The sequence below is a fragment of the Acanthisitta chloris genome, unplaced genomic scaffold, assembly GCF_000695815.1.
Source record: "Acanthisitta chloris isolate BGI_N310 unplaced genomic scaffold, ASM69581v1 scaffold6627, whole genome shotgun sequence".
Lineage (NCBI taxonomy): Eukaryota > Metazoa > Chordata > Aves > Passeriformes > Acanthisittidae > Acanthisitta > Acanthisitta chloris.
Window position 1 is genome coordinate 59,664 of NW_008684191.1, and position 11,136 is coordinate 70,799.

Genomic DNA, 11,136 nt, shown 5'->3' on the forward strand with positions numbered 1-11,136 from the left:
TCGAAAAATTTTAGGGGAAAAAGGGAAAGATGAAAAACCAGCCAGTATTGAATTATCAGCCAACTCTTTAGGCTACCAGCACGTGCTCCTTGGACCCACCTCTGCTCCATTTGGCACTTGGGTAGTGTTCTGGTCTACTGTTGGTAAATTCAGCAGCAGTTATTTATGTAAGTCCATCAAAACACCTTTTGTTAAAAGAACTGTGTGACATAATTTTTGAAGTGGCTAAACAGTATTTTCCCTAGTGGTGAATTTGAGGTCCACAGAAAAGTGCAGTGCCCACCACTTTGAAGGGAAAAAAATATTTTCCAGTTCAGGCTTAGCTGTAGCTTCTTCAGAGTCTGATTTCACCCTGTCCTTGCTATTAAAGAAAACTGGTTATGGATAGGGTTTGGTTTTGATGCTCCATTTATAGCTGAAAATGTCAGCATGCCAAAATTATGATGTAAGCAACTGAGAGAAACATTCCCCAAATGTTTAACTTTGGGAAGCAGTACCTTTGCATCTACAGTGCATGGTCTGTGCCTGTATTTACACTGCAAATGTAATGCTCCTCAACGTTAGCCATGGCTTTTGAAGCTGGCAGCGGAGGGTTTTGCCAGAAGTTCGGTGTTCTGCCTTGGTGCCTGATGCCTGTGTGCTAGTTACCTTCTATGGCTTCTCAAGCCTGTCACTTAAGGTTTTGTCCTGGCCCTGAAGTTCTTAGATAGCTCTGAAAAGATATGCTTGAGATGTTAAATATAACTTGCAACTGTATTGTTCTTCTCAGTAAATACAGTAACTATGGTGCCTTTTTTGGTGATAGGATCAAGTTCCAGAATAAACTGGATGGTGTTTACGGAGTGAATTTGGAGAAGCTCCTCCTCAGCTGTGAAGCTGGAATAAGAGGTGTCTGTCCTAGGCAGATCAGAGAAAGAGACAAAGACAGGGCCTTGGATTAGATTAGATGGGAGATAAATCCTGTGAATCTGAGATAACACATCAAAGGCATAGATATGCACAACGAAAGTTGAGCTGAGGGGAGGGGAAAGAGCATGGGAACCGCACATATCCACATGTTTACCAGTGGTAATATGGTTAATGTGCAGCTCAAACAGGTGAGGAGCTCAGTGAAATACACCAGTAACAACTGAGGAATGTGATCTAGATGTCATCTGTCATGATATCAATTAGTTCTGTTGCTTGGCTACTGTTGGAGTATTGTGTTAAAAGTCCATAATACTAAAGGTGACTGGAATTGGTAATAAAGTTAAAACATGTCAGGTCTGTGTGGCTCTGGTATTACCAGTAACTTTATCCTGAAAATACTGATTTGTCACATTGGTACAAACAGCAGGTATCTATGTACTGGTGATACAGTGTTATATGGAACATAAAGATTAACAATACCAAGCTCTGCCTTAGCAGCATTGTGAGAGTACAGCACCTGGAACAGCTGAGGATGTTATCTGTTGTCTCTTAACACAAATTTCAGCTCAACTCTTCAAACAAACCCAACACGACTTTGTGATTGCTGATTCCGTGTTTATACATTTTCTAACTATTTTTCTTTTTCTTTCAGCTTTACCTTCAGGCCAGAATGAAAGGAGACTGGGCAAGACTTGTACGTCCTACTATACAATTTGGTCTCATTTCTGCATCTATCTACGTGGGTCTCTCACGTGTGTCTGACTACAAGCATCACTGGAGTGATGTTTTAACAGGACTCATCCAGGGAGCAGTGGTAGCTGTGCTCATTGTAAGTAGTTCCTGAGAGGTGTGTTGGGGTGTGTGAATGCTGCTTTTATGAACAGCACCTCAGAATTGCAGGCTGTGTTCAGAGGAAAGGAAACCTGTATTTCTTTCAAATGCTTCAAACATTGCTGAAGCAGGGAGCCTGCTCCTTGGACTGAGTGTAGCAACAGGGCTTTGGAGAGTGAGATAGGCTCTGGCCCACTGATGAGACAAGTGGCAGTTTTAGCTGTTGGACAAAAATAAATTGTCCCTGCCCAAGAGCTTTTCAAATAACCAAGATGGAAATGGCCAGCGGCAAATCCATGTGGGTCTCTATATAAATCATGCTTTTTGCTTCCCAACAAATTCTAAATCTCAAGTAGAATAGCAGAGTTGTTTACAAGATAAACAAGGGGAAAATGAAGGCCTTGAGGAATAAGGAGAGCATGAAAGTATCTGCCTTGCCCACCTTACGCAGCCTGTTATATCAGTCTGATGGGAAACTAAAACCCTTCACCATTTCTTGTGTGCATTTTGAGTACTAAAAATGTGCTTACAACTAAGCTTAGCTGTTCTGAGGAGTGAAAAACGATCCCAAGGAACAGACACTTGGCTAAACTTGTCACAGCAGGCCTGGTTGACTTTGTGGCAACAGTTGTGCTGTCACCAGAGTGCCATGGCTGGTGATTCATCCATGGGAAGGGATGAGAGAATTCTGGTTCAGAATTGAGAGTCCATTCAGGTCATACTGAAGAAGTCAGTTACCAAGAACTGAGGCTCAGCTGGGAAGAACCACCACCAAGATGGATGGTTTGTCAGCTTTCTCAAGTCAGAAAGGTTTTGGTTCATTTTAAGACAAAAGCTTTGTTTACTTGTTGCAATCAATAATCAAAACCAATCCTGGAGCAGTTCTGGGAACCCCCCTCAGGCTGCATTAGCTGTTACTAAGAGCTGCACATTAACTAAAACATAATCCTATGCCTCATTTTTGTAGTATCATGTTCTAAGCAGAAGAGTGCAGGGAGTACAAAACATCAGAGCATTTTTATTAGGCATTTTTATTAGGCAGACAAATTTAGTCAAGGATGTTGGATGGTTCAGGAGGTATCTTAGGCATGAAAAAAGTAGAAGGTGACATTACAGTGAACAGAGTTGAAAGGTGAGGAAATTATTTTTCAAAATACACACTACCACCAACACCCCATACTCTATCTGAAAGAACTGAAGAGTTCATCTCCAGAAACAGCAAGCTGAGGTAACAGCATGGTGGGGCAGCAACTGCAAATGGACCACTGCACTGAACTGAGCAAATCCAGCAGTGAAGTGGAAGCTGAAACTCCTCTGGTCTGTGGCTGAAGAAGTGTCCTGGGTCATCATCCAGCCGCATGATGGGCATGTTTTTTTCTGCCATAAAGTGTTCTGCAGTTCTCAGGTGTGCAGTGGGAGGGGAAAAGGTGGTGTAGGAAGGGAAGGGTTCATGACCGAAGGCTTGTCAATTATTGCACTCCTTGCAGCACTGTACTCAGCACAGCTACTAGTGTGACTTGGTGAACAGTGCAAGCTGCAGAACCGGATCAAGACACCCTGTCTCATGGTTAGGGAGCTGTTCCTTAGCTGTGAAGGAAGTGAGGTGCTATGTGCAAAGGAATGAAGGACTGTAGGTAGAATTGGCCTTACAGGTGCTGCACTTACTGGTGAGACAGGGGATGGGTGAGGTAGTAGCTGTGAGCCTTGCCAAGGTGAGGAATCCAAGCTTGGTTTAACCAGCCTTTAAAGAAATGCCAAGGAGAGTGGCAACCCAGAGAATAATAGTTGCTAACTACTGAACTCTGTTCCTTGGTGAAAGCACAAGCTCTCCTGTCCTGCTCCACATCAATCCCAGAAAAAATTTAACCATACCTGCACTGTGTGCCCTCAGCAAGTACAGCTTGCTCCACCATTCAGGGCTGTTCAAACTGTGGCTGCTGCAGTGAAGCAGTCAGTGCCTGGTCAGGCCATCAGCAGTTAGTCAGCACAAGCCTTCAATTTTGCTTAAACCATCAGTGGCTAAGTGATCAGGGGTAGGGAGAAAAAGCTATTGAGGAACAGATGATGCCAGAATTGTATACAAGAATAACTAGACATTTTCTAATGTTTTAAACTGATTAAGCTTTTTACTAGTTTTGACCGTGGAATTTGCCTTCTGAAACAGCATTTACCCGTTTTTTCAAAGACTTATGAGTGCAAGAGCTTAATGCTAATTTGTTCACTTAGGTTATGTATGTGTCTGACTTCTTCAAAGTGAGGGGATGTACATTTCAACCCAAAGAAGATTCCCATACAACCCTGCATGAGACTCCAACAAATGGAAATCACTTCGGCAGCAATCATCAGCCATGAAAAATGAATGACCCACCTCACCTGTCTTGCTCTGAAAGAAAACAATTTCACAAGTCTAACTATGTAAATGCCTTTAAGGGACTGCTGCTGCTCTTGGATGCTCACTTTACCTGTATATAGTAACATCTACCACAGTTATTGTATATCTACACTTTACATTTCTGTTGGTTCAAGCTTTTGCTTAAAAGAAAAAAGCTATTCAAATTGTAAATTTTTATTGAAATCCAGTAACAAGTTATATTACATACACTGCTGTTTGTACATGCCTTGTTGAAACAACTGTGGTTTAAGTACACACCATTAAAGGAAATTACTTGAGAGAGGCGTAATGTGAAGCTGATGAACTTGCTCCGTAATGTGAACACAGTATTGTTTGTAGAAGAGACCCTCTGTTACAGATAAAGGCTTGCAGCAAACACAATATCCCTCTTGATTTTTGTAATCCCTGTAAAGAAGGAGAAGGGTATTAATATCCAGCAGTCCTGACACAAGTGCAAATTTAGGTAGTTACAAGCATGTTAGCAGCACTAAATAGAAGTCACTATACATCCATTTCAGTCAAACTTTGTTAAACTGTCAGTACCCACCAAAACATGACCTCTGTAAGTCAAACTCTAACACAGGTGTTATCTGGAGAGGTAACAGAGGGCACTGATGTAGCTTACCATGAAGTCAACAGCAGAAGTTTACATTACCAAATCATTCACCCTCAGCCATCGCTACCTGTGCTGCTCCCCCACCCCAGTCACTGTTCTTTCATGTGCTTTCTAGAATTACTTCTTGCACTGTGGCAGTGAAATACATACCCTCTGCAAACTTGTTTTCCAGCTCTGTGTTCCCAATGGCTTTTGCAGCATGGCACATCTGCCGAAGCAGTTCCTCCAGCCGCCTCATGCAGCGAATTATGCTACCTGTATGAAAGAGCAAGGGAAAACTTTGTGTCACTTTGTGCCACAGCATGCCACTGAGTAATTCAGGACCAAAGCAACAGTTCCTTCTCCAAGCCTGTTCAATATATCTAGAAGGCAAGGGTAAGAACAGCAGTATGTCCTAAGCTTGGTTTCTCTTGGCACAGTAAATTTCTCTGTCAGGCATTTCCTTGAAGCTGCTTCCAAATGCTTGTCCTGTTCTACTGTCTTCAGTCTCTAACTAGTATCTAGTCATAGGAGTTTCTGGGCTGTTAAGTCTACTGGATTTTTCTTTCAAGTACTTGCTAAGACTTCCCTCAAAAACATGGAGGATTAGGGGATTCACAAGTTTGCTGCTTCAGTAACTACCACAGATAGGTGTATTTTGGGGATTTTTTTATAATGCTTAGTTCCTTAGTTGGCAGAGGCAGTGAAACAGTAACTGATTTACCTTTCTACTCCTGTGCCACTCAAGAGTCCATGGACCACTCCAGGACTCAAGTGCATGCTTCCAGTAATGCACCAAGATCTCTTTGAACCTAACTTGCAGGTCAGCCTAAGTCACTGCTACAAGTTTCACAAAATGACCCTAATGCTTATGCTCTTCTGGCCACAAGCAAACAGTATCCTGTTTGGTCACTTCCTCCAGCAGCATCTCACACCTAGTCAAAACTACTGTCACAGTACTGCATCCAGCTCTGGGGTCCCCAGCACAGGAAAGACATGAAGCTATTAGAACAGGTCCACAGAAGGCCAAAACAAGGTTAAGAGATCAAACAGCTCTCCTCTGGGGACAGGCTGAGCGAGCTGGGGTTGTTCAGCCTGCAGAAGGCTCCAGGGAGACTTTATTGTGACCTTTCAGTACTTACAGAGAGCTGATAAAAAAGATGGGGATCAACTTTTTAGTAGAGCCTGTTGTGACAGGATGAGGGGTAATGGTTTTAAACTAAAAGAGGGCAGACTGAGGCTAGATACAATGAGATTATTTTATGACATGGCTAGGTAGAACACAGGAACATGCTGGCCAAAGAGGTGAGAGATGCCCCATCCCTAGAAACATTGAAGCTCAGGTTGGACAAGGCTCTGAGCAACTGGACCTAGTTAGTGGAAGATTTCCCTGATCACTAAAGGGGGTCTGGACTATTACCTTTCTATGGTTCAGTGAAATATTATCTCTAGACAAGGCACATTACCTGGTGCAAAACTGTCTATATGAAAAGCACATTCTAGAAAGCTCTGGGCAAAGTAAGAAGTCATGAAAAGTAAAGTAACGCTTCTAAAAAACATTCACATGGCATCAGTAGGCCATGTAAGCTTCTACAGTCAGAAGAGTCTGTGTAAGGGCAGCAGCCCGTAAAAGCTGTTGTAATGACATGAGATGAACAAACACCCATGTAACCTGCTGGACACAAAGCAAATGCAAGTGAACTGTGGGCAGCTCCCCCGAGCATGGCCACACTGCAGTGTGCCAGGCCCTGGCTCAGCGGTCAAATGTCCTGCTCATCTCCATTTACAAGGCTGACCCTGACAGCCTTTCCAGGAAATACTTACTTACAGGCAGCATAGCTGGGGTTGTTGCAGAAATATGGGGTTTTTTTTTGCAAGAGGAAAAACTGCATTTAAAAAATAAATTACCGTTGTTTATACTTCCACAAAATGAACCAGTTCATCTGCAGTTAACTGACAGAATACTCAGCTCAGTTTAGCATTCAGCTTTAAAAAGCTTCTCCTGTTTTTCTTTCTTCCCAACACACAGATTTCAGCCTCATGACAATGTATTTTCCTTAGCAAACCAACACTGCTCCAATCTGTGGCAACCACACTTGGTCTTGGAGCACTCAGGCTTATTCTGATTTTGAGATGACTACAGTTCCTTGGCTAACCAGAGCAAACTACCCTGGGATTCAGAAACACCACACTGCATTTAAGGCAAACATAACTTACAGTGGATGCCTGAAGTGCTCTCCTTCCTTTTGGACAATATGAAAAGGGAAGAAACAAATCACTCATCAACCCCTGCCACAAGAACTGACCTCAAAATAGGCCCAGAAAATCTAATTGTGAGGAGCTGACACTATCAACTATTTGGTCAGCTTTGTCCTAGTCATAGTACAAGTAGGGCAAATGGGAAACATTACTGCCCTGTGTACTCTGAACAGTCAAGTGTCAGTGTAAAATCACAGGCCAGCTACTGCTGCTTCTGTGTTCCACTTACTCAGGGTACCTCCTCAGCAAGTGGAAGGCTCAGATACTCATTGCAACAGGAGGAATTTGCTGAATGAAGAATCAGAGACTGCCTGGATTGCTGCTGCTCACAGGCAGCCTGCTTCAGAGAGTTTCTGGGTCTATGCATTCTATTACATTCATGAATTCCCTTGTTTTTAGGGGCTCCCATTTCCTAACAAGAGAACAGCATTTGAGAGAGCAGCAGTGACAGGCACAACTTTGAAAGAGATTTTCAAGTATCAGTCATTACACACAGACTTGCAGGACTGGCACACCTATCCTGCTGTCCCTCACAACTCTCAACACAGCTGCTAGAAGATGAAATTAGGTTTTTTTTCATTCTGGTTTGACCTTCAGGTGGATGACTTGTCTTTTTACAAAGTATCCGGGCTTCAAGTCATCCCACCTTTTAAAAATGAAAACTAAGTGTTCTTCAAGGGGCAGTTTCTAGTACTCCAATTTTAGGAGCGAGATTAACCCATGTGACAGGTTACATCTAGGTTTGACATCTATCTGCACTGCACTGCTATGATGAACCATCCAAAACTGAGACATGACCACTATCTCACTTCTGTCATCACTAAGTCAGCAGGAGGAACCATCAGCTGGTTATAAAGTAAACAAAACACTTGACTGTAAAAAGAACAAGCACAAGGGCTGTACTTGACACCAGCATTTAGGACATGGTATTTTCCCTGTAACTAGAAAAAGTAAGCATTACCTTTTGTTGCGATGCTTAAGATTTCTGAGTTTAGTGGAAAATTTTAAAATAGAGAGATATCCCTTTTAAAAAATCTTCTTAGATTCTAAATTAACAGTAAAACTATAAATTAACATATGTAGTAAACAATGTTTTCCCCTCACTTGGTTCTAGCCATGCAGACACTTAAATACATCTGAGTCCATAAATGCTGTGATCTGTTTCAAGATTATTCAGATTGACCATTCCATGTTGTGGAATTACTGTCTCACACCTCCTAAAGAATAGCTGATTGACCTACCTTCAAACACATCAGTCATTTTGCAGATGTGAGCAAAGTTAGCTCCATTTGCCCATGTATAGACAACATCCATTAGGTTGGGTTTGAATGAATTTAAGTAGTTTTCTTCATCAATTTCCAGTTTTGCTTCTGCTGACACCTTGGCTATTCTTTTTGCACACTCCTTTAAAATAAAATATTTTTAATTTATGATATGCTTAGAATGTTTAACTGACAAAAAGACTTGCAGATTATTAGGTACTTCAAATTATTATGTGTATTATTAGGAAACCTATTATGAGGCTTCCTTTTTAGTGTGGTAAGCAAGATTGTAAAGGTTTTAAAGGCATGTTCTAAATTAGCAAAAAGATTTCTGGCAAACAACACGTTATTACACATTGCAAAATCACATGTAGTTCCAGCCAAACCCACTGATGATCCAAAATCAGGTCTTGAACATGCACTTGCTACACACTACTCATAAACATAACTCATGTTAATGTTAGCCCTGAGCTCAGGGATCTGTAATTACCTGCATTTGCCTCAATGGTCCTGCCAATTGCTCTGTCAACTTTGGCATTTCACTGGACTGAAAAAGAAGACATGAAATCATCCCACGTGTGCCCAAATTAAATGCAAAAATAGAAGTTCAGTGTGTGATATTGCCATCCTAAATTATTCCAATAACTTCTCCAACCTGTTACCAATCACTAAAATTACTGAATTCTCCAAGTTTTTGTTCCTTGAACTAAAAGAGAAAACCAAATCTTTCTGTACAGTATCCCAACATTATGAAAAATGCTCTTGCTTTCTGGATACTTCCAAATTCCTTCTGTTTAGCTGTTTTGTACTGCCAAATAAACTGCCATTTACTACTCTGACTGGTGCATGCTTTTCTTTAAGAATATAAAAAGCAGATGCTTTTAGTAACTTACACATCAGTGGCAATGTATGAAAATGTGGCTGATCAAAACACAGCAACACTCAAGCTGTTTAGATTCAAGTGCTATTGCTGAGTGAACCACAATATTCTAATCAACAGTGGCTTGAGCTTGCCTTGGTGTTCCTCCTCCTGACAAATGTAGTCCATTAGCAGCTGCTAATAACTTCGTCTGGAAATTTTATTGTTGCTGCATTTTCCTGGTGATGCTAACCTGATATACAGCTTGTAGGTGGGAAAACAATGACATCTGGTATTAAAATGTCTACGGTTTTGCTTTAAAAAACATATGGTCTGATTTTAACAGGGGGTTTTGGGCTATCAATTCCATGTGTTACTGCCATGTCCACCAAAAGGTCAAGGCCATTGACCAAAGAATGTAATGTGGACACGTCTCAGAATTAAAGACACCCTCACTCCACACTGCAGCAGCAGTTATTGTTCAGCTTCTTTTTGAAATAATCATTCTACATTTTAAGGGAAATGGACGTGTGTGTGAGTGTATACATACATAAATACCAGCACCTGTTAAGGATCTACTGACACAGCTTCACTGCACGGGAGGACTGCAATTATACACAGACTTTGGTGTGTCACTCATGAGCGAAGATACTTTAGCATTGAAGCTGCAATGCTTCTGCTAAGTTCAGGGGGTGTTCATGTCAAACACCTTAGGAAGGGATAGGAAATGTACAGTGGCTCCCACTGTTATGACCAATTTCAGGAACTGAATTATAAAAAATACTGTTTGTAGACAGGGGTGCCTAAAATCCATGAACTGATGAAGTAGCTCACATTCTCTTGGAATACAAAGCAGCTGAGTAGTGCAGTTGCTTGTTCTGCAGACAAGTCACTGAAGAGACCATTGAACATCATTTCTGTCAGGAGCAGTTCATCAGCACTAAAACAAAGATAAAGAGAAGGAAGCTCAGGGAAAAGACATAACGAAATGTAATTTTCAGCTATTAATGTGCTTTGTCAAGCAACTGGATATGGATAACAAACTACCTTCTTAATTTTTCTGATGGAAATACCAAATATCAGTATATTTGCTTTTTAAAGGGAATGCCAATTAGTAAGATGGTATTTTAAAGAACTAGAAGTGCTTACTGGACTACAAAGAATCTTTCCTGAGAGTTCATTATAAATTAGTATTAACAGCTGCTTTAGTCACGTTTTTATCAGACAGGGTGTCAGGACATTAAAAAGAACCAGAATCAGGCCACTTCTGAAAAGGACTAAAACTGGTACAGCTGCTGGTCAAAAAGGATTCAACTGGGTATTTCCATGATACTTGACTTCAGTTTACTTGAAGGATAATTATAAAAGGAAGTGCATGATGTGGACAAAAAATCCAAACACACTTACTTGGGCAAAACATAAAATTGTTGATAAGATTATTTTGTTTACTTTGAGAGTTTATCAGGCAATTGCACAGCAAGAGGGGAAAACAAAGCAGGGTTTTTTCACAAAGTGACATGTAACTCATCAGCAAACAGTTCCAGACAGTCAGGAAGTTGATAAAACTCTCATTCAGCTTCCCCATTTGCTATCAAATTTTGAAGGGGAAAAAGTTATTCAATACCAAATAAATACAGGTAGCATCTTTCAAACTGTCTGTAAGACAAGGAGAACAGCACTCAGTGTGACTTAAAAATACACAATTTTACCAAGACCTGAGTTACACTCTAAAATATTCTGAATCATGAGTTTCCATGGAATCTTTACAATAGGTTTAAAAATACATGTACCTGCTAAATGTTTTGCAGTAAAATGCACCACTCCCAGAGATTTGTTTCAACCGCCCTATGGAAGCAATTAAGCTGTATTCCAAACCTGTCAGTGACTGGGTAATTGCACTGTTACACCCTTGTTGGTGAGTGACTCTGTACCAACAGTCCCAGTTCAACTTCAGCCACAGAAATCAAGACCATCCTCTCATGTAATGTAGAACACTAAATGAGAACACACACTATTGCCTATGCCAGGC

General features: G+C 41.1%; 2 protein-coding genes across 2 annotated transcripts in view; one reads left to right on the forward strand and one right to left on the reverse strand.

Moving 5' to 3' along the window:
• The window catches only part of PPAP2A (phosphatidic acid phosphatase type 2A), a gene marked incomplete at its 5' end in the record, with an annotated part of 36,178 nt that extends 31,764 nt beyond the window's left edge, over positions 1–4,414 (forward strand). The window contains 2 exons of the mRNA XM_009079235.1: positions 1,562–1,738; positions 3,967–4,414. Coding sequence (XP_009077483.1) covers positions 1,562–1,738; positions 3,967–4,092 — 303 coding nt within the window. The remainder of the gene's footprint in view (positions 1–1,561; positions 1,739–3,966) is intronic.
• Positions 4,415–4,484: 70 nt separating this feature from the next.
• SKIV2L2 (superkiller viralicidic activity 2-like 2 (S. cerevisiae)) overlaps positions 4,485–11,136 on the reverse strand; it is a gene marked incomplete at its 5' end in the record, with an annotated part of 41,894 nt that continues 35,242 nt past the window's right edge. Inside the window, 5 exon segments of the mRNA XM_009079236.1 lie at positions 4,485–4,537; positions 4,899–5,003; positions 8,228–8,390; positions 8,739–8,795; positions 9,942–10,047. Coding sequence (XP_009077484.1) covers positions 4,485–4,537; positions 4,899–5,003; positions 8,228–8,390; positions 8,739–8,795; positions 9,942–10,047 — 484 coding nt within the window.